The following is a 27,728-nucleotide window of genomic DNA, read 5'->3' on the forward strand; positions in this document are numbered from 1 at the left end:
TTTGTCTGTTACCACTTTTTCTCAGCTCTCACCGAACCGATTTCTTTCAATGATACGTCAAAAGATCACAAATCGTATCTAGTCGAAGACATTACCCTTAAAAATTGAAAAAAATTCCCTCGTTCCCCGTAAAAGGGGGAAACCTCCAAAAAAAATACAAATTTAAAAATCGCTAATTTTCGAAATTTTTTCAATTTTTTTTACTTAAAAGTGCCATAACTTTTTCAAAAATAAACATATCAATATAATTCTTTTTTATATAGATGCATAATATCATTACCTTTCATTTGGTATATTTTTTTCATAAATTTAACCCTTAACCTGCCCCCAAGGGGGGATTTAAAATGACAACTTTTTCACAAAAAATTAATTTTTTTAACTTAAATTTTGAAAATGTTCCGGAAGGTCTGACACTTTTATATATATCTTAAATTAAAGCTAATGTAATATGCTTTATCATGAAAAAAAAAAATTTCGGACTTTATCTTATATTCATGGTGAAAATGGCTACCGAATGCTATTTTTTTTTGAAAATTTTCGATTTTGTATTTTCCATTTTTAACTTTATTATGCTATAACTTTTTGAAAAATGTATGAATCATTACAATTTTTTTATGAGGAGTAGTATTCATATACATCTTTCATTCGACATACTGTTTTTTTAAATCGGACCATTTCCCTAAATACAGGGGGGATTCAAAACATAAAAATGCATATAGAAAGTAGAACTTTTTCAACGTAACTTTTGAAAGTGTTCCGGAAGGTCTGACACTTTTATATATATCTTAAATTAAAGCTAATGTAATATACTTTATAATGGAAAAAAAAAATTTCGGACTTTATTTTATCTTCATGGTGAAAACAGACATTAAACTTAATAAAAAAAATACGATTTTTGTAAAAAAATTCTTTTTTATATTTTTAACTTTATAATGCTATAACTTCTCGAAAGATGTATGGATCAATATAATTCTTTTTTTTGTAGATGCATGATGTCTTTACCTATCATTTGGTATATTTTTTTTATAAATCTGACTTTTTACCTGCCTACAGGGGGGGATTCAAAATGACAACTTTTTCACAAAAAATTGACTTTTTCAACTTAAATTTTGAAAGTGTTCCGGAAAGTCTGACACTTTTATATATATCTTAAATTAAAGCTAATGTAATATACTTTATCATGGAAAAAAAAAATTTCGGACTTTATTTTATCTTCAAGGTGAAAATGGCTACCAAATGCTATTATTGTGTGAAAATTCTCAATTTTATTTTTTACATTTTTAACATTATAATGCTATAACTTATTGAAAAGTGTATTGATCAATATAATTTTTTTATGGGAAATACTATTTTCTAATAATCTCTTTTTTATTCGACATACTTTGTCTTAATCAGGATATTAATAAGGAACTAGCAGTTTATGAAGCTTTTGGAATAATCCACCAATTTTTTAAAATTAAACACTATCTAAAGATTTGCATCGAAGCGTTTTTTTTTTATAGTGATTTTAATCACTGTCAGATATCATTATACTTGATCCAACTATGCCACGTCACCACTGTGCCGCGACCCCCCTGTGCTGGGTTTTTTTAATTTTTCATTGACTTGAAGATTTTTCTAAGGTTTCAAAATAACATGATTATTATGACTACGAAACAACATTTTATATCAAATTCATAATTCAGTATCAATGTAAATTAAAACGAAAAATTATTAAATAAAAACATTTTCATATTATTGAATGACTGTAACTGCGTAAAAAATATTTTGCATAAAAAAATCAATTAATATTTATTTATCAATATATTTCTATTGGAAATTTCAAACAATTGTACGCAATAATAATTATTGCTTGTGTCGATGTAGGAGTTAAGTGGGATAAAATTACAAAATATTCTTCCTCCGTAAAAAACAATTGTTGAAATAATTTGTGGCCAAAGTTGATTCGAAGGTTAAGTGAACAAAAACAAGTGTAGGCTTCGACGTTTTTAAAAAAATTATGCTTGACAGATATAGCAAAATCCTACTCACCATAACACAATATTGAATATTCTCAATCGAAACATTTTGTCGCAAATTTATGACTTGAAAAAAATTATTATTATTTAATAACTAACGAAATATGAGCTCATAATTTAATAAATTAAGGTAGTGCTAAATAAATTATACTCATGAAGGACTTCAAAATTCAAGACAATTTTTGAATTCCAATAAATCATTTAAATATTAATTAATAACTTGTTTTTTGGGTTTATATATTCTTTTCAAGGCAAATTTTATTTACTTAATTAGATAGACTTAAACAATTAAATTTAACTTAAAACCGCAAGATATAAAAAGCCACGTGCTAATATGACCTTCACCGGTACACATGTCAATAAATAAGTGAAACTATTAAATTTTGTGTTTTATAATTAAATAAGGTTTATTTTAAGATTAAATAAATGAGTTTACTTAATTTTGACTACTTAATCTAAACGGGTTTAATCAATTAACAATTTTACCATGCAATTAAGTTCAATTGTACTTTATATTTATTTCGAATGATAATATAAGACGAGAGAACAATTAATTTGTTATTTTGTAATGTGTTGATTTATTCATGAGTTAATCAAATATGGTAATTTAATTTTACCAAATTAAAAATGTCTATTGAGTATAATTCTCGTGTGAAATCGGTCAGTGTTAATTGCAAATATGGACACACTATTTAAACTACTCCGTGTTTAATTAGTATAGATACAATTTAGTAATGTCATAAAATGCATCCAAGCTATCGTATATACTATATATATTTACTTTAGTAAGTAAAAATATATTTTCCAAGTTATTTAGTACTCAATATATACAGTACTTACATAAAACCCAAGTATTATTTCTTAAAATAAGTTAAAAATCGTCTGTACTAAATTCTAACATAATTTTTATGATTAAAAAATTCCATAATAATGAAATTATTTTTTTGTTTAAAAAAAAAACTATGTTAGATACATAATTTTACATAACATTAGTCATTGATTCAGAATTAGTACAATGCCAATTGTCTGTTTATGGTCATGACCACGTTACGATGACCAGTAGGTTAAAACATTTCACATATTCACTGCTATAAGATATTTTTGTTTGAAATTCACTACATAGTAAAAGTTCTGACTTCAAAAAGTCAAATAAAAAGATACTGCGGAAGGATTGAATTCATCTGATGATCATTTTTTTTTAAATTTTCTTTTTAATCAATTAAAACCTAATCAAATTAAACGAGAATTTTTCTTTTTTTGATAGACTGACCGTACTTCTGAGAGACAACCAAAAACTCCAGAATCACCGGACCGGTACATGTCATGGGATCGCAGGGCTAGGAGAAAATCGTCGGAAAAAGTCATAGCTCCTGAACCGCAACCAGACTACTCGCCGGAACCCGAGCGCCGGGCAAGCAACGGCTCCACAGGCCGCTCCAAAAAAGCTTACCAAAAAACACGGTTTGCGTCCACCGAGTCTGCACCCCCTTCTTCGAGATCGCGGCAAGTAAGACCGACGGCCGAAGGTGGTAAACACGAGAGAAAGAAGTCTTTTGGCGAGTCGTTCCGGCGGCTGGTAAGCAAGTTCACGGGCAACAAGGACTCTGCCGAACGGAAGAAGAACCGCAAAAAATCTGGTACGGCGGAGGGGGAACAACCGATGACTGGCGGCGACCACAGCGGATACAGTGACGCCGATGACGACCACCACGAGAACACCTACAGAAGTTATGACGATAAGCGTTCGTCCGCCGACCGACATCACCGGCTGTTCGGTAGTACGCAGACGCTGGACCGGCATCGTAACGGACGGTCCAATAACAGACGAGACATAAGCTGCGAACCATCGCCGTCGCGTGCTACGAACGGTGGCGTTACCTCAAACGGAGGAGTGCAACGTTACTATTTGGGCGAGGATCCATTCGGTGGAAGCATCTACGGAAGGGAGAAGGAATACGACGGCGTGACCACATACAAGCGAAGGCACAATCAGAAAAAGTCCAGCGGTACTTCGGTCAATAATCACGATCAACCAAGATCCACTCACTACGTGCAAAGGTAATTAAAAGTTTGTATGTTCGCGATTCTTGCTTTTTTCCATTACAGCTTCAAAAAAAAAAGTAACAACAACTGTACTAATGTCAATTCTATTCATTTATTAGATTAAAATAACACAAGATAAACTATGTAGATTTATTTTTAACAAATTAAGTCTTAGTTATTTTTATAACACATTAAACTTTTAAAATTGTTTTCACAGGGTACTTTAATTGTTTCACTAACGCTCTCATTTTTTTTTTTTCTAAAGAAATTTTATACAGATATAATATTTTATCATTATAATTTATTATTGTAGAATCTCAAATATTCTTTTTAAGTAATATTGTATTATTTGCAATAATTTATTAGAATTTTTTATTTACTTNACAGATATAATATTTTATCATTATAATTTATTATTGTAGAATCTCAAATATTCTTTTTAAGTAATATTGTATTATTTGCAATAATTTATTAGAATTTTTTATTTACTTCATACGGTCTTTAGTTACACTGATTTTTGCTCGAATAAAAATAGTTAGTGACTCACATTTAAAATTTTCTAACTGATTAGAGAATAAAAAAATTTAGTTCAGCCTTTAAATTGCTCAAATACTCGTGATATATGATTACCATTAGACTGTTAATTTTTATATGTTATATTTTATATTCATCGAACAATATAATAATAAATTGAAAATTGTTATATTAAATATTGTAATTTTATTATTGAATTTATTTTTATTATTTACATTTATTGATGTTAATTTTTTATAAAATAAACTTTAATTTTGCTTATGTTATTCTTAAATAATTTTTTCTGAAGCGTACAGAATAAGCTTGCTTCGTTCGTTAACGCGCAAATAAGGCAAGAGAATATCTATTTATTTTTACTTCATCAATTGGCTAAGATAGTTTAACGCCTAATTTGTAACCTCAAATAGACCATTATACTGCAACGCCCATTTGTTGATGCACACAAACTATTCTGCTACAATACAGACTCGCTTATATTGCACAGTACTTCATCGTTTTAACAACCGCTTTAGAATTTGCACAATAGATGTTTACAAAACACCTAAAAGAATATTTACAATGCTTTTTATTATTATTATTTTATTAATGAATTGTTTAATTAATATTTTAGATATATTTTACAAGCAAAATTATAAAGTTATGATCTATTTTAATGGTTTTATAGCCTAACTCACTTAAAATATTTTAAGTTCTTAGCCTCTTTGACATTTGAATGAGCTGAAATTTAACGTGAGAAATATTAAATCTAAGCTTAATACTTAGTTGTTTGATTTAAAATTAATTTCAATTATCGTTAAACAGTCCTTCTGTTTATTTGATTTTATTAAAATAAATTAAAACCATTGACAATAACATAAATTTAACAATTTAAAACTATAAACTGGTAGCTTATAGTTCATAAATTTATTTACAAATGATAAGTTAAATCTAAATACAGAAGTGTTTACGTTTTAACATAAAAAAAATTGATTTAAACAAATAGTTAAGGATTTTGACTTCCTTGGTGTCAAATAATACTCTACTGCAAATGTATTTTTACACGTATAAAAATATATAATTAAAGAAAAACGTCATACGCTTCTGTTTGAGAACACTATACAACACAAGAAAATTACAAATAAGAAAATATTAATTGAACGCAGATGATTTATTTTACCAATGATAAATTATAATATTTTTATATCGGACTAGATCAACGACGAATCGCATGAAGGTTATTTAGATCATTGCAAAATTCTCGGCGAAAATATTATTAGCATTCAATGGGGACACTCCTGTGGGTTATACGCCAACGTGGTGTTGATTATTTCGCATCGAGTCTTACACACTGGCTAAATAAAAAATTCTTATATTCTACTTATTATAATAAATTATAATTTCACCAAGTATAAAAATACTTAGTATCTTCAAGTAGAAATCCGTTTATGAGAGGAGAAAAAAATTAAATCTATTCAAATTTAAAACTAAAATAAATGACTCGCTCTTTTGTAAACCAATTTACTTGTAGCCTGTAATCTCTTTGGTGGCGACCACAACATCCTCAAATCATTTATAATTACCCTGAGGCTAATTAACTAGTGTAATTATCGTAGCGTTTTGTTAGGGAATAAGACTGGTGTAATCCTCGGGGCCCGAAATATAATAAACGTAGGCGACCTATACGATTTCACTTACAAAATGTCGCGAAAGTTCTCGAGTGTTTTAGCACACCCAAATCGGCTGTTCTTACGGTTAAACACGCGATCATTGAGAGAGGTCAACATTTTGCATATCCTAAGGTGACCGTTGATCTTTGTTAACGTCCGGTTTCCATGTAAAAGAATATACGCAAAACATCGCATTGTCATACCCAAATAATATTTGACTTTTATCGTTTGGGATCTCAACATTAAATTGGAAGCAGAATACCGATTTTACAAAAAAACTTTAGCCGAAAACTTATGAGTTTTCCTAGTCAGTGGTTTTCAAGGTGTTTTCCAAAATGTATTTTTCAATTAAAATAAAATATACATCCGTATGTGTAATTTATAATAAGAATATACAGTACCGTAACAGATAGTGCACTGTCGAGGTTATAGTAATAATTATTACTATGATTTTCTAGGCGAGTCCGGACGACATTGTCGGTCTAATCCGTCCAGAATTTGATATACCCAACCATTAATTATCGTTTTCCATTGCTATTGTTAGAGAAACAGCTGCAAAAACAGTCCGGAATCAAATCAGTAACGATCGTCAGCCTTGAAAACGATAGCAAATCTAGTTACTTAGTTTTGTTTGTTGTTATTCTAATTTTTTATTCTCGTACAGCTGTTAATCGCAAAACAGAGACACGTGGAAATACTTAATAATATATTTCTTATAAAGGGGCCTAATCCTTTTTGAGCGTGTACACACAAGGTCGCCACACGCGGTCAATTGTATTACCGCGTCAAGTTGTGCTCATTTGCATTCACGCCAATTATTTTCATACTTCCGAAGGGGAGTGTCATGTGATGACAGGAGGGAGGGTGTAAACCGCAATTAGCCTATGTGGCAGCCCACGGGTGTTCGTCGAGCCTAACCATCAAACGACATCAACTTGCATTTGTTGTTTTGCGTCGCAGAAATCATAACTCCAACGCTAAAACGCCAAATCCGGCAATTAACTGCTTGTTGTATTAAATTTTTATCATCCTTCGTATCACAACAAAACATCTCAACCGACGGTAAAATCTATCCAAACTACGCGCAATTTGAGACTACTTGCATATAATTACTCTTGTTATCGTTGCACTGCATAATCTTTGTACACGCCGGTCGTACATCTACTAAGCAGTCGTGAAGAATCGTAGAAAAATGTGTACTCGTAATGTAATTGGGATATTATTGTAATTATACTTAACGATTGGTTTCGTTGAAAATCGTGATGTCCTCAGAGGTATGTTTACTTAGTACGTATTGCATTATACAATTAATTAAATTTTCTGTGCAAATGTTTAACTTCGTTGTTAATGTAAGTTAGCGTTAGTTGAGAAAAAATATGTTAAATTTGTTATACACCAATAAATTGTTTCTTTATAAAAGCACATGGATTATACGAGGTCAATTTTAAACCTTTACAACATTTTTTTCTTGCAACTCTCCATAAAATATATCTTTTTAGTTTTTTAAGTAACAGTAATTAGTCGAAAGCATAATTATTAATTAAATTAATGAGGTTTTAACACCACGTTCTAAACGTCTTTTAGATAAAATGTATTTTTGATAAATTTTGAAATTGTTAAAACTATTTCTTGTACGAATAAAATATTTTGGAATTATTGTTAATTTTTCAACTTAAATAATTTCTAATTTATCGTTAATTAATTTTGTTTTTCTTGTGCATGCGTCTATCAACTATCTTATATTTTTCCGTCACAACAGCTTTGTAGGACACTAAACAAATTTTTTATCTGAGTTTTCCAATATTTGTGATATTTCGTAATCACATAAAACCACATCATTATAAAATAGGAGTGGTTTATCATATTATCTTCATTTGTTCATTGTATTTTTTTTATTTATCGCAGAACTATCCCAGTGAATACAAACAGTACAACTTTAGGTAGATTCAGCAAATCCACAGGACGGCTGCTGTCCGACGATTACGACACAAACCAAACGGATAGATCACAGACGTTGCCAAGAAAACTCAAAACCGAAAGCAAAATTCAAAAACAGGTAATGTAGTTCATTGCGAATATTTTTTAAAAGTAATTTGAATCTTTTTGGTTATTTATAAAACCTAACGTATACTCATTTGTTTTTAAGTATATATAAATACGAATTTTAATTTTCAATTAAATGAGACATACAACGTTTTAATATCATTAGCAAATGATTCCACTAAACACAAAAGATATCTATGAATTAGGGTGCAAAATAATTTTTAACTAATTGTACACTAATATATTGTTATTATAAAGCTATAGCACTAATTTGCTTTGAAAATATATTTAAAAATGATTTTTTTGTAACTCATGCTTATACAAAAAGTTAAGACATTTTAAGATATTACAACTTCACCATAAAAATTATTCATATTTGGAATGTGTCATACATATATATATACTATATTATAGTATAATATATATTGTATGGAAATGATTTTCTCGAATGAAACCGAGTAATTAATTTAAAATAACATAATGATTAATTTCTAACATTTTACATTTTTTTTAAATTAAATATTTTAAGTGTATTAGTTTTGTACGTTTAACGGTAACTGTTAACGTTAACCTAATTTTACTGAACTCGGTTTACTATTCAAAACATTATTATGACTTTTTGTATATTATAAAATTTAATTTTTAGGTATTCAACAACTCATCTCGAGAAAACGACTATAACTCGCTCAATCGATCTTCAAGTACAAACACGGGCGGCAGTATGATAAACGTGTCGTTCGCCAATGGACCTGCCAAACCGCAGAGAACATTCGCCAAGCCATCGTTGTGGCGCAGTCAGAGCTTCAACGTTGAGCCTATGGACCCGGGTCGGTTCTCGCGGCGTTCAGTCAGCACGTTACACCGATTGGAAGAGTCGCCACCACCTTTGAAGAGCCCAAACATCGTGAGTATCATCAGCCGAAGTACTAAGGACTTGCAGTCTGTAGGTGTGGACGATGGATATAGATCACTATCAGGTAGTTGGGCCAGTCCGGGCGAACTAAGTAACGGATCATACAAGCCACGGGACGATCCCAAAAAGAAAATGTTCATGAAAGGCCTTATGGACCAAGCGCCGGAACTTTACAAGTCACTCAACCATCAGGACGATAGACATCAGCGGTATTCGCCTTCCAGAACAGTCGATCGCTACTCGAGCAGTGGCCATTCGTCGTCTCCAATAACCGTCAGTCATAGAAGCAGCAATGGTGGTGAAGTAACCAATCGTAGTGTAACGAGACGGGGAAGTAAAGACGATTACTCGGAAACTGTTAGGATAACGTCCAAGTCAGACGACCCGTATCGACCAAGTGTTACAAATACGGTGCAAAATTTTAGCAAGAAGACAGTACCGCGCGACGGTCGTGTAGAGACCATCGAATCCAGTGAGACGAAGACCGTCACTAAGAGCCGATACAACGATGGGAACCCTGTCATCGGAAAGATCAACGGATTCAGCAATCATAACGGTGGAGTCGTGATCGAAGTCAGAAACGGCAGGAACTGAACTGAGAACTCTGTAGCGATCAAATATCAATAATTTCAGTTGTCTGTAAGGGCTACTCAAACATTACTTATTGTTGTTGTTACTATAAAGTTTATGATACACTATTATTATTTATGTTACTTACACAAATTATTTAAGTAATTAACCCTTAACGAAAGCGAAACAAATTTTGCATCTATTTTTTATTGTATTTGTTTGATAAAGCTGCTTTAATGTACTTCAATGTTTTTAAAGCATTTCGTGAAATAATCTTACAATAAAATATTTTTTTACGTTTTTAACTATATTAGGTTAAATAAACTAACTAAAGTGATGAAGAAACGATAATTGTAATGTTATTATTGTATACATTTATTTACTAATACGATTAAAAAAATGTTCACGTTAAATAAATCGAACAAGTTCTATAAATAAGAGCAGGACCGCCATTTGAGTGATATTGGTGTCATTCTCTGCTCCTATTGTCCATATATTTTTATATTGTTAAGGGGTGCAAAATATCCAAATGCGATCCTAAGTTAGTAACGCGTATGTAATTTATGGTCCAAATTTTACATGGTATAAAAGGTCACTCAATATTTTAAAAATAATTTCACCGTGAATGTTTTATAATAATTGAATCATTCAAAAAGAGCGATAATATATGTCTTACTTTTAAATTAACATAATCAATTTATTTATATTCACACATATTTAATAAGTATTATTGTGTAAATACTGGACAATAAATGGTGCTCTACATTAATTTATTTTATTATTTGTAATTTAAGTTAAAACAAAAATGTTTATTACTTTTTTATTATAACATTTTATATATTAATTATAATATCATAATAAATCACGAATGATTTTTATAGTCTAAAATGTAATACTTATAAGCTACACCATTATACACATTGAGTTGATGAATCTTTGTATATTATGTGCCATTAAATAAATGTTTATTGAAAAAATGTATGAATTACTTAATAAAATATATTAAAACACCAAACATTCCATATATTATTATAATTATTAATTTACTACATCATTAACAATTAGTTTTAGCTCTAATTCTTTAAAAAATAAAATTAACTAATAGATTTTAAAACAGGATATGAAATAATTTTAGTTTTTGTAAATTTTTCTTATATATAGTACAGGGTAACTTATTTATAATGAATCACGTAATTAATAAAAAGATAAACATATTTATTAATTATAATTAATGTATAATTATTTCATAATTAAGTTGGTTTTTTTACTTCATAACAAATTAACAAATAATGGTTTGCAAAATATTTGCGATTTTATTTTTACAATAAATTGATAAGGTAAGTAATCAATTATCATTATCACTATTGTTTCTTAGTAATGCAATGAACGATAGTAAATACATAGGTACATTATTAATCTATAATGTTTGCTCATTGTATAAATTATTATTTTTTCATCTCTCTTAAGCCTTTAAAAGACTCGTAACTTACTGGAAATTGAATAATGTAAAGAGATTTCCCTACAAACATTTTTTTTTTACATATATTTGTATGTACCCAATAAATATGTTCACACCAGCCACTTGAAAAACTAAAAATTTATGACAGTTCAAATCATAAGAGAAGATAGTAGAAATTTAATTTTTCTCATAGAGAAGCTTATCAGAGAATCATTGTTACAAAAAAAAAAATTAGTTTTTAATGTTTCAAAAATAATTTGTAAGGTATAGTTAAAAAATCACCCTCTATATATTTGCTTTGTTTACAATTATATAAGAATAAATATAATTTATATATATTTTATGTATATAATAAACTTACACTATTATACTGTTATTGAACTAAAATTTATATTTATAAAAATATAATTTATAGTAAATAGAGAAATATTTAACTTTTTTTTAAATAAATAGTAGTTAAAAATTTAAAAAGATAATAATTTTTCTTAACTCTTTTAATATATTACTATACAATATCTTTATAGGATCCAACAAATACATAATACAAAAATTTACAATACACTTTTAACTAGTTTTTATAATTATAATAACAAAAAAAAAATTATAATATTTATCTATACTTGTTGAATATTTTATAAGTCTTTTTTCTATTTATTATATAGCTTATAGCAGATGATACAGTAGTTACAGTAGTGAGCCACCACAATACTTTAAGCGAAGGATGGTCAACAAAATCAAAAACTGGAGCAGCAAGAGTAGTGCATACCATGACTAATTGAACTGTAGTATTAACTTTACTAATGTATGTTGGAGCTAATTGAACATTAGAACTTGTTACATCAAATAGTTTGTACAATGTTCTTGGTTTTGATATAGATTTGTAGCGAATTTGAAAAGCAGCACCAATCAATAGTAAATCTCTTAATATTATAAGACTTGTTAGACTAAGTGGTATTAAATTTACATACGTTAATGTTAGAAACATAGTACCTACAAGTACTTTATCAGCCATTGGATCTAGAAAACTACCCAATTTTGATTTTTGACCTTTAAATTTTCTAGCAATCCATCCATCAACCCAATCAGTTAAACTAGCTATGGCTACAAAACTAAGTGCATATTCAAAGTATTCATTTACAATCAAATAACCCAAAAATGGGCTTAATGTTATTCTAGTCATACACAACATGTTTGGTATTGTCCATATATTTTCTTTTATAGTTTGGTGAACTTTTATTTTAGTCATTTTTATATCATTTAGTATAAATTTGCTTTTGTTTTGAATTTTTTGTAAAATAATTTTCTTATCTTGAATGGCATTTTTTATTTTTAAGTGGCGTTTTTTAGTCTGATCATCTATAAAGCAAATATTTGAAGAGATTTGATGTTTTTTGTACAACTGTGTATATAATAATGGTGGATTTGAAGGGTAATATCCTGAGAAGCATATTCTATATTCAGGATACATTTTGCAAGAACAAGGCTTTTTCAAAGAAATAAATTGCAGTAGAAAACGCATTGTCATAATTCAAAAACCTAAGCAAGTTAAATAATAAATATAAATATTATGCATTTTAATTATTATTTCATACTCACAACTTGGTTCAGCTCTAAAATATGTCTTAACTAACGTAACATAGTTTTTGTCATTGTTGTATAGAATACTAACATTAAAATTAAAATAGAACAACATTTAATTATCTACCACATAACTGCTAACTATTATTCTTAACAGTTAGCTAATAACATGACTGAAAAACTATTTTCTCTAACTGGTTTTCAAATATAAATAGCTGATAATTTAAAAATTATGTAGTGAAATGATTGTTATACATACTAATAAATGTTGCTGTTCAATGACATATTTTAAAACTTATTAGGTACCATCTTAATATTCCATAATTTAATAAACATTGATAAGGAATTGAATTGAATTTATGTTATTTAAAATAATAAACAAATATGTTACACTTACTATTTGTTTAAATTTACCTTTTCGTATTTATTTATTTTAAATGTTTAAATTGAATTTTATGCAAATTTGGAAGTTTTGACATTGTTATACAACATAAATAAGATAATAAAAATAGATATAATTTATTGTATATCAACTAATGACTGACATTGCTATACTTATTCTAAATTATTAAGAAATCTAATTTAACTCTTTAGACAAAAAAAACCTTACTTTATACATTTTGATCGCCGATGATAAGAAAAATGTTATCGACGTTACTTTGATAACATTTTATGAAACATGGAATGTGAATATTTTATAAGTTTTAAAGATAAATTATTAAAATAATTCTATTGAAATTAATTAATCAATTTAATAATTTTTTAGATTAACTAAAACTGTCAATTTCAGGGGGATGTATTTCGCCATTTCATAATTATTACAATAAGCATGTGTTTAAATAAATATCAAGGTCATAACAGGAAAATTCCCGCCATTTATTCAATAACAATAATACTTTTATTTATTTGATAACCATATCTATTTATTATAATAAGTATAATTACATTAATATTATTTTTATTTTGATAATAATTAATTTCAGTATTAGTTATTTTTATTTTACAGTCTTAAAAACTGTTGTAGATTATACTTCTTACTATTTAAGCTAATATTTTAGTGTTTTTTTCATCATGATGCATCCTAGTGAAATAGAGTACATGGCAGAAAATGAAGTAATCCAGATAGTGCCAAATTTTAATAATGCAAGTCATATTCATTTAATTTGTGGTTCATTTGGACCCTTTCGAGCCGGATTGCCCTCGCGAGTGCCTATTTGGGCAGCATTAAATTTACGTCAAAAAAAAATTTGCCGAATTCTACCACCTGACTGGATGAATGTTGAAAAGTTGAATGAAAAAATCGAAGAAGAAAAGTCATCTAAGTATATATTAACATTTATTATTTTCAATTTATATTTTGACTGAGATAGATAGTCAAATAAACTTAATTGTAATTTTACTTCCATATTTAATCAATTTTTTTAGATTCTTTACACAGTTGCCATCAAATTATTATTTGGAAATAACTCAAATGTTGTTAGCTGTAGCTAATGAAGATATTCCTAAGGCAAATGAGATAAAAACAGCTGTTAAAGTAATAACAGAATCAAAAATAATACTTATTATGTTTTTTCCAAGTTTCTGAACAGATATTATTATAGTTATATGTTTTCTTCGTGAGTTTTAAAACACTCAAATTATATTTTAATTCTAAAGGTTAACCATAAATAATTAATCTTGTATTACTTATTTGGCTATTTTAATATAAGTTATATATTATATAGCTAATGTCAATTTCTATAGGCATAAGCCTAAATTATGATTTTGTTTAAAACTAATATAATTAGAAAAAAATGTCCATAATTAATTTTCTTCTCTTTACATCAACTCTATCCAATAATACCACCTTAAAATTAACAAAAATAATTTAATACCTATGTCGATTTATATTATTACGATCCAATAAGTTAGTATGAATGTAATGACTAAAATAATTGATTTTATCATCTTATAAAATTTTCTAGTAAAATAATAAATACAATATAATTATTAAACTTATAAATGTATATTATAAAATTATGAGAATAATATTTATTTTATTAATAATAATTAAGCCATTTCTTTATTTTTCTTGACCTGTATTATTTGTTTACATTAACAAATTATTAATGTGAAAAGAAATATTTAAAATTTTAACATTTAATTGTGTTAAAATACTATTATTATAATCCAACTAAACTTGTCCTATTTAATGTAGAAAATTAAAAGTTATTAAATTATAGGTTAACATTTGATAACAGTTTAACATGAATTTGTTAAACTTTTTGAAACTACTTGTAAAATTTTATATTCTATATTGATATGCAAAAACTAATCAAATTACATAATTTCTATTGTTAACTATCTAAAACAATTTTTTTAATTTTAAAATCAACTTAACAGGATTTATGGGATTTAAGAATTGCTAAACTACGTTCTTCAGTTGATATGTTCATTAAAGATGGTCGAGTTCAAGCTTCATTAAATCACTTGACCCCAATGGAAATTAATTCTGTAAGACCTGTTTTTCCAGATACATTAGATGCATTAATGACATTGCATGAAGTAAGTTTCAAAAATATTTTAATCAATATATTGAGCAAATTTTCTGTAGACATAATTGTTTCTTTTTAGTAATGAATATAATATTATAAAGTAAAATATTTTTTTCTGATAAACCATTTGCTTTTTAAATTGTTAAATTTGATTTTAAAATTGTTCAAAATTTTTTATTTAAAATAGAATTTCATTAATTATTTGTTTTTCATAATATTGAAGGCTACAATAATCTGGTTTAGTAGACCATAAATTATTATCAGTGTTTATTCTTACTATCATGAGTGACAAATATAATAACAAGAATTGTCAGTAAACACTTATTTAAGCAACAGCAAGAAAGAATAAACAACCAATTACCAATTAAAAATTGGTCAAAAATTGCTTAATAAGCAATAACAGAAGAAAATTTCATCTAATAAAAAATATTACAAGAACAAAATTGTTAGGCCACATTTTTTACATATAATATCATTTAACTGAAAGTAGGGGTTTAAATAAAATTAAAGTTGTGGTATTTCAACCCTAAATAGACGAAAAAAATTATTTAATTACATATTGTAGAGTTTTTTTAATCAAACGATTTTTTCTTTTACAAACATTTTTAATTTTCAATAGTTTCTAAGAAAATTAGTGTCTTATCCCTAATTAAACACTCTGTATACATGTAAACATAGAGCTAGTCACATTGATTTATAAACAATTTTAAACTTATGATATACACAGAGTGATTCATTAAAAATAAGACACTTATTTTCTTGGACACAATTGAAAATTTTTTGTTTTTGCGAAAATATTTTTTATATGTAGTTAAATAATTTTTTTTCATCCTTTCATAAATAAAAACCTTAGTATAAATTATCTTAAATGAGAACCAATATATTTACCTTACTAATATATTAGAAAAAATGTATAAACATTTTTGTTCTTATAATTTTTTTTTAATGTTTTATATTTCATATTTAAAATTATATATCCAAAAAAAAAAAATTAATTAAAAACTCAAAGTAACATCATTTTATTGCAAATATTGGTCAAATATATAATTATTCAACATTAAATAAATTATATCTATTTAATTATCACTTTTATTTTAGCATATTAATTCTAATGATGACAGAGAAAGTAGTCAATCTACAAGAGCAACTCCTAGTACATCATCTTTAAATTTTTCTATGTAGTCATAAATTATAAATGTACATCTCTGATATTTTTAAAATGTATTCTATTAATAGAAATATGTACACATGTAAATAAAGTTATTATTAATACACTTGAAACTATTATTAAGAATTATTATTATTGAATTTAATTTATAATATATTTAATTTTTTTAATGATATTATTTAACTCTATGTCTTAAACCTTTTATATCCAAATGCTATAAAATTGAACTTTAACATTTACTTAAAAGGTCCATTATCTAGAAATACATTTTACATTTCTTAATACAGGGTGTTTCATAAAGAACCGTTTTTAATTTTGCTATAAATTAATTTTATTTTACAAAAAAAAATAATAATGATAAATATTGTTTTAATATGAGTTGATGTTTAAGTGTGAAACACATTATCGTGCATATGACTCCTTCTATTCACTTGACATGCAGTGACTCTGCTATGGAATTACTTATGTTTCCACAGACTTGCCCATCTAGTTTACTGTAACTTGTTGAATTTGTTGCTTAAGATTCAATAAAGTTTACAGTTTGTTTGCATAAACCAGTGATATAATTAAGCCTGAAAGTAAGAAGTTACATAAAGTTAAATCACACGATCTTGGTGGCCCCTGCTGATTGCCTAAAAGTGTATGAATCACCTTCAAAATTTTGACAAAGCAATGCAATTGTGGTCCCAGAAGTGTGACAAGTATCACTGTCTTGCTAGAACCACATTTTTTCAGTGTCAATGTCATTCAGAATAGGCTAAAGAAAATTAGAAATTATATTTCGATAACAATCTATTCACTATTTCTGCATTTCCATAATCAACACAAATCTCATTATTGGAGTAATACTAATCCATTTTGGAGTTAAAAAACCAAATTCCATATAAAATAGTCAACAAATGTTTGGTGTGGATCACAGTTAATAGGTTAATATTTTTATGATGGTGCACCTAAGTAATGATACTTGGAATTTTTATGAATATGTTGCCATTGTTATTATATTACGTTCCACTTGAAATAAGGAAAAATAGTTAGTTTCATCAAGATGTTGCTCCAAAACGCTAGAAATGTGACTTCCCACATAAGATGTAACTGATTTAAAATATTATTGTTAATCATTATTTTACTGTCAACCTCATCATGATTAAATGCGTGCAACGTGAATGTTTCATATTTATTTATTATTGATGTAAAAATTATTAATACAGCTAATAAATCTTGGCGCCCAATAATCGAACAGTTGCATTATGAACAAACCCATATTATTTCCTGTATGTAGTACAATCGATAAAAAAATCAAGAATCGTAATATTCTCCCAGAACACAATCATCTATTTTATTAGACTATTCCTAAATATAAGCTATTCCTTCCTCAAAGCCTCTACACTGTTATTTTTGTACTTCAGGGTGCTTTTTCGGACGGGTGCGTCATACAGCAATTCAAAAAAAATTATAACACTCAATAACTATAACTATTGCTCAGCCGCATTAACTTTGATGTAATCACTTACTGAACATTAAATATCTGTCTACTAATACCCCAAAGTAGTTCATAATATGACGTATGTCTAAACGTAATATTTCTTTGTATAATGCTGACTTACAGTGATTGCAATAGCATCGAGTGTAACCCAAGCATCCCACAATATGGGACTTACTTTACAAGCATTTTTTTACCAGTAATTGTTAATCGTTGTAATGAAATTCAAAACTAACTAACTCCACTTGGGTTACCCAAAATCATAAGGGTCTTTGTGGAGAAGATATGGAGAAATTTCTTCAATCCATCGGATAAATCCAATTTAAGTTAACTAAAAGTCAAGAATGGTGCAGGTTAATAGATTATTCTAATCTATGACCGAGTCTACATAAAAAAGTATACTGTTAGTTTATTTAAAAAATTATAAATTATTAGCTTCAATGCGAAGCTGAGCTCTCACTGAACCGATTTCTTTCAATGATACGTCAAAAGATCACAAATCGTATCTAGTCGAAGACATTACCCTCAAAAATTGAAAAAATATCCCTCGTTCCTCGTAAATGGGGGAAACCTCCAAAAAAAATACAAATTTAAAAGTCGCTAATTTTTGAAATTTTTTTTACTTAAAACTGCCATAACTTTTTCAAAAATGAACAAATAAATATAATTTTTTTTTTTATATAGATGCTTGATGTCTTTACCTATCATTTAGTATATTTTTTTTTATAAATTTAACCCTTTACCAGCCCACAGGGGATGATTCAAAATCACAATTTTTTTACAAAAAATTTACTTTTTCAACTTAACTTTTGAGAGTGTTCCAGAAAGTCTGACACTTTTATATATATCTTAAATTAAAGCTAATGTAATATACTTTATTATGGAAAAAAAAAATTTCGGACTTTATTTTGTCTTCACAGTGAAAATGGCTACCGAATGCTATTTTTGTGTGAAAATTTTTGATTTTGTATTTTACATTTTTAACTTTATTATGCTATAACTTTTTGAAAAATTTATGGATCAATACAATTTTTTCATGAGAAATAATATTTTTTAATAATATTAATAAAGAACTAGCAGATCATGTAGCTTTTGGAATAATCCACCAATTTTTTAAAATTAAGCACTATCTAAAGATTTGCATCGAAGTGTTTTATTTTGATAGTGATTTTAATCACAGTCAGATATAATTATACTTGATCCAACTATGCCACGTCACCACTGTGCCGCGACCCCCTTGTGCTGGATTTTTTTTTAATTCATTTGTTATTTAATATTATATAACAATTTGAAATGAAAGAAAAATACTGACTTTAAATATGGTATTCTTGTTACCATAGAATGTTGATCAGATTCTGTTCTAAGTTTAGAATTATATTGACTAAATAATAACAAATTTTTCGTAAATAATTTAAATGACTTATAGAATGTCCCACCACCGAGTGGACATCTTTATTAACTTTTGATCCAGCAAATATTTTGCGTTACTTTTATTAAATTATTTTTTACAGTATTGGACAACGTTAAAAGAATATTTCTTATTATTTGTTTCTAATAAGAAGAAAATAATAATTTAATTTATTTTTCGACGTAAATAAATTTAATTAAATTAAATTTTAGCCGTTTTATCGCAAAAAAAAAAATGATGAGCCGTTAATAACCTAAGATAAGTCCTTAAGAAATTATAAGCATTTTAATAAATAGAATAGTTTATAGCTCCGGTGAAATAAGTATAATAAATATACACTAGTACGAGATTAATCCACCTGCGTTATATGTAACTCTATTTATTAAAATTCTTATAAAATAATAAATTTTTTTATCAAACTTTAAAAATTTAAGGGATTTAACAAATAAAACAGTAGTAGGATAAATACAGTAAAATAAATATTTAGTGTACCGATAAGACTACCGGTGTATTATACCACAAAGGTAAAAACTGAAGTACGCTTGCTCCTCTCTAACGTGAGAAATACTCACGACCTCTAATATTTAATGAATCATAGTTCACTAATAATTGAATAAAATAAAAAAAAAATCTTATCTTATCGCTATTTATTTAAATAATTACAAATTTCAAATAAGAACAAAAATATATTAAAATATTAAATTGAATTACATAATTGAAAAAGAACAATTAAAAATATTTATAGCACAAAAAATCTTTAAATAAAAAAAATATATGCATCAATGTGTAATCATTAAACATCCAATGACAATAAAAATAAATAGAATAAAGTAATGTACAAAATGAATGATAGAAACGAAACTATTCATTAAATTGAAAATTATTGAACGAAAGTTCACAAAAATTATTACCAACTTGAAATCAATTGAATCTAGATCTTTTTGATCGTTTTTTTTTTAGAAACTTTCTTTGTAGAGCTATTTGTAGATAACTTTTTATTTTTTGTAGGATTATCAGTTGATGCATCAAAATTATTTATGTTATCAACATTGTTACATAGTTCGGTGTTATTTACTCATTTTTCTAGTTCGATTGTATTAATTGTTTTATTAAAAACATAGGAGTCTATAATGTCTTGCGGAATTCTTTTGAGCAACTCAAACGGATCTAGAAATACCAAAATTATGAATTAATTTTTTGAAAATAATTTTATACAAAATAAATCATATTTATATTAAAAAGTAATTATATTATTATAAAATGACGAAATTTTTTTTATAAACACTATTGGAACTTTAAAAAAGAATATATAAAAATAAATATTACTATGATAATTTTATAAGAATTCGTATGTTATTTTAAAAACAAAAATGAAAAATATTTTTAAAGTAACGTGGTTTTACTATCCGCTTAATAGACTCAGTGTAGAAGGGTTACCGAGGAACTCCTTTGTTTTACTTTATGTATGTTTTTATATGTCTTATAATTTATAATACAGCAATAATTTTGTTGAAATTTTATTTTCTTCAAAATTTTGAAATAGCCATTATTCAGCCTTATCTCACAAAAATATTTTGTGGGTCGATGATACTTTTAAGACAAGTACATATTAAGTTATTATTTCAACGAAATTATTATTCGATCAAAAATAATAAAATATGTCTAACCTAGTTGGACATTCTGTATAATTGATATTGTATAATTAGCACCCTCCAAAATGTTAGTTAAATGTTAGATTATTTTATGGTTTAAGTGTTATATGTAAAATTAAGTGACTTAATTAGACTAAATTTAATTATTAAAAACTAAAGCTCTATGAAATATACTTCATTAATTTATTACTTGAAACATTAAAACAAAATATAACTCTAAAATACACTAATACAAAATTTAAAAATATATTATTTATATATTTTTAATAATAGTATAAAATGAATGATTGATTAGCTGTTACTATCAAACTATTATATATATTCTAACAGTGGAATTTGATTTTTTTTTTTTAAGAGAAAAACAAAGGCGTCATTAGGGGGGAGTCAACTAGGCTTTTTCCCCAGTCTAAATTTTCAATACATATTGAGGCCGTATAGTGTTTTAAATCGCAATATTAGCAAGACACAAAATATCAAGAATGTGATGCAGCTGACATACTTTACCCACTCATTCTATGCACATGTGTATATTATTATAAAAAAAATGACACTTACTCATATGATTGACTTTGTCGGATGGTATTTCCACATTAATTGGATTTGATTTGTTTTCAGTAGATATCTCGACGTTTGACTTGTCAGGAGTTTTATTCTTACGATTTGAATTAAGAGTATAAGAATTATTTACTTTGTCTTCATATTTATTTGTTAGTCTAAGTTTTTTACGTGAATCGTTAACGTCGTCGAGATGAGCTCTCTTCTTTGATTGAAAAGTCTTGGAAGTTTCAGGCTTTTGAATCCTTGAATCCTCGTCTTCATCAAATGTTAAAAGATCTTTATAAAATTTTATAATTTTACGTTTACTTGGACGTTTGCCAACATAATGAGGATTTGTACGTATGTTGATGTTGATGACAGGAGTTCTATTCTTTTTTCGATACGTCTTGTGGGTTTCAGAATTGTTAATTCTTACATTTTCTTGTTCACCAGAATTATTTACTATTTCGTCTGCATGAGTTTTTTTACTAGACATATAATAGTCTATAGTGTCTTGTGGAATTCTTTCGATCAATACAATCGGATCTATTGATTCAAAAATTATAAATATTTTATGTAAAATATATTAATATAAAATAAATTAATCTTACTCATATGTTTGTCTGCTTCGGATGGTATTTCCACATTAATTGAATTTGATTTGTTTTTAGTAGATATCTTAGCGTTTGACTTATTGCGAGGTTGATTTTTACGTTTCAAAATTAACGCATCAAAATTTTTTACTTGTCTTTTATTGACAGTTGTTTGTTTTTTAGTAATTTTCTTAACATGGCTAACATTAAGTGTCTTTTTTGATTGAAACGTCTTGGAAGTTTCAGGCTTTTGAATCCTCGAATCCTCGTCTTCATCAAATGTTAAAAGATCTTTATAAAATTTTATAATTTTACGTTTATTTGGACGTTTGCCAATATAATGAGGATTTGAACGTATGTTGACGAGAATGGAATTTGATTTTCTATGTCCAGTTTTTAGATGGCTTATAGGCTTTTTGGTTTTGGTTTTCATGTTTCACTATTCGTGCAGAGATATAAATTAAATATCTGACTACAAAAAATCAAATATTAAAGAGGTTTTGGGCAACTTTTGTGGGGTTTTCGGGCTTAAGAAAATTTCGTGTCGCACCTAAATCGCCCGTGACTGTTAAAAAATATTAACTTAAACAATATAAATTTGTAGTCATGGAAACAAGAAGAAAAATTTATATAAAAATAAATAAATTGCAATAAAATTGATAAATATATTGGCCGATAAAACTTTTAGCCAAATAACTTAAAATTATTATTTTCATCTATTTCAAATATTGACAATTTTAATTTCGATTCGAAACTGAAAATGTATTAATTTTACCATGTTGTAATTAATTTTTTTTTTTTGTCTGTCACTATTTTTTCTCAGTTCTCACTGGATCGATTTTTTTCAACGATATATCAAGAGATCACAAATAGTATCTAGTTTAGGATATGACTTTCAAAAATAGAAAAAATTTCCCTCGTTCCCGTAAATGGGGGAAATGTCCAAAAAAATTACAAATCCAAAAATCGCTAATTTTCGAAATTTTTTTTACTTTAAACTGCAATAACATTTTGAAAAATAACCAAAACAATATAATTTCTTTTTATCAATGCATGATGTCTTTACCTTTTATTTGGTATATTTTTTTTATAAATTTGACCCTTTACCTGCCTACAGGGGGGATTCAAAATGACAACTTTTTTACAAAAAATTAACTTTTTAATTTATAAGTAATTTGTAATTTATCAGTCATGGAGTATTTTTTATGTTGGTATGGACCGTTAGTATTTTATTATAAAAAAAATGTATTTTCCATAATTTAAGTAAAAAGATTTTAATTTTGGCAATTTAACTTTTCTTAACTCTAAATGGTAACTTCATAACTTAATTTTTATCACTAAAATAATCCGGAATAATGTTATTTTTGTATAACAATATGTGTTGTTCAAGGAATAATATAATTTGTCTGAGTTACATAAAAAAATTATTTTATAAATTTAATTTACATTTATGCGAATTAGTAAAATTTATTTCAATTGCTACACTTTAAATAGTGTAAACATTATGATACGCTCACTGGCTGATTAAGTTTGAACGGATGTTTCGATGATTTATGAGTTCAGGCGTTCCGTATAGGCAAGTTAACTTTCAAGTCCTCGGCAAGTGACGTAAGACGCGCACTGTATTTACCAATCGAAAAAAATTGTGAAACGGTACTAGGGACTCAGGAGGAGGCAATGACGGTGGGCAATTTGATTTCCGAGACTCGGTAATTTACGAGAAAAAAAAAAAGTTGAAAAAATAGTATCAGGAATTCAGAAGGTGTACACTATTTTTAGGATTACCTTATTCGATGGCATAGCGTACCATAGTCTCGCTGACTTTCGCCAACGGTCACATGATGCAATGCTGTGCGACTAACAGTTAAAGACAACGGCGTAGCGCAATGTCTGTCCATCATTCGAAACGGTTTATGTGTACAACGTCAGGGTGGCACGCGGCCTCTTCAACATACACATTAACAGTATATATGTGCACTACTACTCTACCAATTTCACGTTTTCTGTATGATGATATGTTCTTGTATCATCGACCTGTATGTCGAAGCCCAAGTTATACAGTTCACAGAATGCCATTAATTAATTATTTGCCGTCAATTAATAGATTTGTACATACGACCGTGTTTCATTTAAATAAAAACCTTGGATGAGTCAAATTTTTTTTTATGTCGCTCTAAGAATACGTTTAAACGTTTTCATTATTCTTATATTTTACAACTTACATTACAATTAATTATATTTATTAATTATAAAATAAATAATATAATAATAATATAAACTAAACAAAATCAGAGGAAATAATTAAATTCTCGATAATTTATCATAAAATAAATCGTTGAATGTTATGAGTCTTGTGTTACGGCATTGGAGTATTTCAAAGGTGTCCTTTGAGGTGGCGCTAGTATGATTTTGAGCAGATTTACAACAGGTGCCTCGAATGTCAGTGAAATGAAAAATGATATTATGAAAGAAGCTACGGCATTTCCAAAGTATAAGATGAGCTGAAAAACAAACTTTTCATATGGTTAAATATACAATTTTAATAAAAAATCTAATACGTCTTATTTTATTATAGAACAAGGAAAAAACCTTTTTCTGGGAAAACTACTTATCGTGCTCGGATGTTCAACATTTTTTTTTTTTCAATGAAAGTACTCGGTCACGAGACTCCGGGAAAGTTATTGTGGAAGGTCGGAAAATTTTAGCCAGTGTTATAAAATTTCTACCGTTTTTGAGAAAAACACTCGCTGACGCCGCCAGCGTCTTTCGATTGAAGGTTTGAAATTTTCATTAGACCCATTCAATAACATTTCTGAGATATCATAAAAAAAATCAACTCAATCCGTTTATTTTTCATCATTTTGCGACCTATTTTTTGTTAGCTTCGATGCGAAGCTGAGAAGGTATTAATTTTACTATGATGTTTTTTTTTGTGTCTGTTACCACTTTTTCTCAGCTCTCACTGAACCGATATATTTATTCTTTAAGAAATTGAGTGGGTTATGATAAAAAAAATCACTCTGTATACCTTTTATACGACATACTTTTTTTTAAATCTAGTAATTTCCTTTTATACAGGGGGCGTTAATAAGAGTATAAATTTTGTTTTTATATTGAATTCCACAGTAATATATTATCACTAAAATTAAATATTATTTAATGATCTTATACTTTAATAAACCAAATTTTTCAATTTTATTTCAAGTCTGATTTTAGAAAATTTTAACACAAAAATAGCACATTTTTAACTACAGTAGCCATTTGCTCGCAGAAGATAAGTCGTCCAGAAAAAATTTTTTTTTGTACTTATAGTACATAACATTAGCTTTATTTTAGCATATGTTTGAATCTCGGAGTATTTCGGGACATTTTCAAAACTTAAGTTGAAAAATTAAAATTTTTGTACAGAAGTTGCTATTTTGAATCCCTCCCCGTGAGCAGATAAAGTGTTATATTTTCAAAAAATTTATATCAAATGAAAGAAAAATATCTATAGTTTCAATACAAAGAAAAAATTATTTTGATTTGTTCATTTTTCAATAAGTTATGGTAAATTTTAGAAAAAATGTTGAAATTTACCGATTTTAAAAATCGTAGTTTTTGGGGAATTTTTACCATTTACGGCGAACAAAGGAACAATTTTCAATTTTTGAGGGTAACGTCTTTATTTAGATGCAATTTGTAGTATTTTGACGTATCGTTGTAAACAATTGGTCCAGTAAAAGCTGAAAATAAGTAGTGACACAACAGACACACATAAAAAAAATTATCATTGTAAAATTAATACCTTCTCAGTTTCGCATAAGAACTAAAAATTATGATAGTTTTAAGCAAAAAAGTTTTGAAAAATGTCGATATTTACAAATTGCAAATTAGTTGGCTGATTATACTGGTAGAACAATCGTGGGTTTTTTTTTACTATTGTAGTACATTTCAATAACTTTAATATGACATGAATTATATCTTGTCATATGTTCCCGAACATTTTAAAACTAATATTTCTTCTTCCTTTTGGTCGCTAAAGTCCATTTCAGTGTTTTCTGGGACATGTGTTTGCTGTTTACATTTTTTAAAAAACATATATTTTGTGATATAACCACAATAGAACTTCTTTTCTACATTGATTGCTGTGGAGGATTANACATGTGTTTGCTGTTTACATTTTTTAAAAAACATATATTTTGTGATATAACCACAATAGAACTTCTTTTCTACATTGATTGAACCCAACCCAACCCAACCTTGAAGTGACTCTATATGTTTTCTTTTATTTTTAATACGCCCCAGTTTCAGAGTCATTTGCTAACCCTTATTTACTTACCTCAAAAAAGTTACATTTCAATATCAAGAAGAGACTTATAAAAACATATGTATGGAGTGTCGCAACATATGGATGTGAAACTTATGTAATAAATGATAGGGTAAAAAATAGAAGCCTTCGAGATGTGGTGTGGAGACGTATGGAAAGGATAAATTTGATAGAATGGAAAGCAAATAAAAAAGAACTTAGAACTGTGGGAGAAATATGCTCATACATAGAAGCGATCAAAGCAAGACGATGGAAAATAGTTGGACATGCCCTAAGACACCCAGAAAAGTTTCATAATATAATATTAGAGGGTATGATAGAAGGAAAGAAAACTGCAGGACGTCCCCAAAAGTCTTATATAGGACCAATTAAATGCGATGCAAAAGTCAAAATCTTTAAGAAACTTAAATAACCTGTTAGAATAGATAATTGGAGTTGTAAACTAACCTTCGAGTTGATAAAAAAATCGGTCAAAAATAAAAATTTTAAATAATACGCCAATAAATAAAAAAAACTCAAAATATATAATTACATGTAACATAATATTTTATAATAGGATTTCAATATCACAATTTAAATTTGTATCGATCTAGCAATTTTTTTATTCAATCAGTAAAATTATGCAAATGCATGAACTTCCGAGCCCTAAAAATTATTGTTGAAAAGTGTTTTTCCATCTAACACTATTATAATATTACTCAATACATATATATTAATACATTTTATTTCTAACCTTACATAGATAGGTAACATTCTTCTTCTTTCTTCATCGCCTTAATCCCAACTATTTGGGGTCAGCCACCCTTATCCTAAACTTCCACTTGACACGATCTCCCACATTCTCTACGCTCACATCAGCTGTCCTCATATCGCATTCAATAACATCTCTCCATCTCTTTTTTGGTTTTCCTCTACCTCTTCTCCCTTCAACATTCATTTCTACAACTGTTCTTACGGCTTAATAAAAATAAGGTTGACACAATATTTCAAGTGTGGCTCGAACATTTTTTTTTAGTTTTTGGAAATGGTGCACTACCAAGTTCAAAACTTATTTGCGCTAGTTCATCCAAACTAGTTAATAAAAATAATTTAAATTTGTACCCCCTTTAAGTTGACCTGAAGACATCCCTGATATTGTCGACATATATCAGCAATAATAAATATACTTAACTACACATACTTGCATGTATGTTTAATCACCTATTATACCTATCAGGCGCATGGTGAAGTTTTTTATGTATTA

General features: G+C 27.4%; 3 protein-coding genes across 7 annotated transcripts in view; 2 read left to right on the forward strand and 1 right to left on the reverse strand.

Moving 5' to 3' along the window:
* Positions 1-10,526, forward strand: part of LOC126896230 (serine/arginine repetitive matrix protein 2) — a 52,163-nt gene extending 41,637 nt beyond the window's left edge. Inside the window, exons 9-11 of one of the 2 annotated variants that reach the window (XM_050668841.1) lie at positions 3,283-4,076; positions 8,147-8,297; positions 8,931-10,524. In XM_050668841.1, the coding sequence (XP_050524798.1) occupies positions 3,283-4,076; positions 8,147-8,297; positions 8,931-9,791 (1,806 nt within the window). In that variant the 3' untranslated portion in view covers positions 9,792-10,524. Of the gene's footprint in view, positions 1-3,282; positions 4,077-8,146; positions 8,298-8,930 lie in introns of both variants that reach the window. The other variant, XM_050668840.1, reaches the window with a different exon arrangement.
* Positions 10,527-11,705: 1,179 nt separating this feature from the next.
* LOC126896231 (probable cardiolipin synthase (CMP-forming)) lies at positions 11,706-13,569 on the reverse strand. 4 transcript variants are annotated; one of them, XM_050668844.1, is made up of 2 exons: positions 13,415-13,569; positions 11,706-12,762 (listed from the first exon to the last, which is right to left on the reverse strand). In XM_050668844.1, the coding sequence occupies exon 2, from the start codon at positions 12,749-12,751 to the stop codon at positions 11,837-11,839; it is 915 nt and encodes a 304-aa protein (XP_050524801.1). In that variant the 5' UTR covers positions 12,752-12,762; positions 13,415-13,569; the 3' UTR covers positions 11,706-11,836. The 4 variants fall into 4 exon arrangements, with proteins under 4 accessions (XP_050524801.1, XP_050524800.1, XP_050524799.1 ...); XM_050668843.1 differs by lacking the exon at positions 13,415-13,569 and adding an exon at positions 13,219-13,404; XM_050668842.1 differs by lacking the exon at positions 13,415-13,569 and adding an exon at positions 13,202-13,404.
* A 152-nt stretch (positions 13,570-13,721) lies between these two features.
* On the forward strand, positions 13,722-16,681 carry LOC126896232 (DNA replication complex GINS protein PSF2). The gene is made up of 4 exons (XM_050668846.1): positions 13,722-14,126; positions 14,230-14,338; positions 15,187-15,348; positions 16,437-16,681. The coding sequence occupies exons 1-4, from the start codon at positions 13,876-13,878 to the stop codon at positions 16,518-16,520; spliced, it is 606 nt and encodes a 201-aa protein (XP_050524803.1). The 5' UTR covers positions 13,722-13,875; the 3' UTR covers positions 16,521-16,681.
* The last annotated feature ends 11,047 nt before the right edge of the window (positions 16,682-27,728 follow it).

The sequence above is a fragment of the Daktulosphaira vitifoliae genome, unplaced genomic scaffold (assembly GCF_025091365.1).
Source record: "Daktulosphaira vitifoliae isolate Bord-2020 unplaced genomic scaffold, ASM2509136v1 Scaffold_1, whole genome shotgun sequence".
NCBI lineage: Eukaryota > Metazoa > Arthropoda > Insecta > Hemiptera > Phylloxeridae > Daktulosphaira > Daktulosphaira vitifoliae.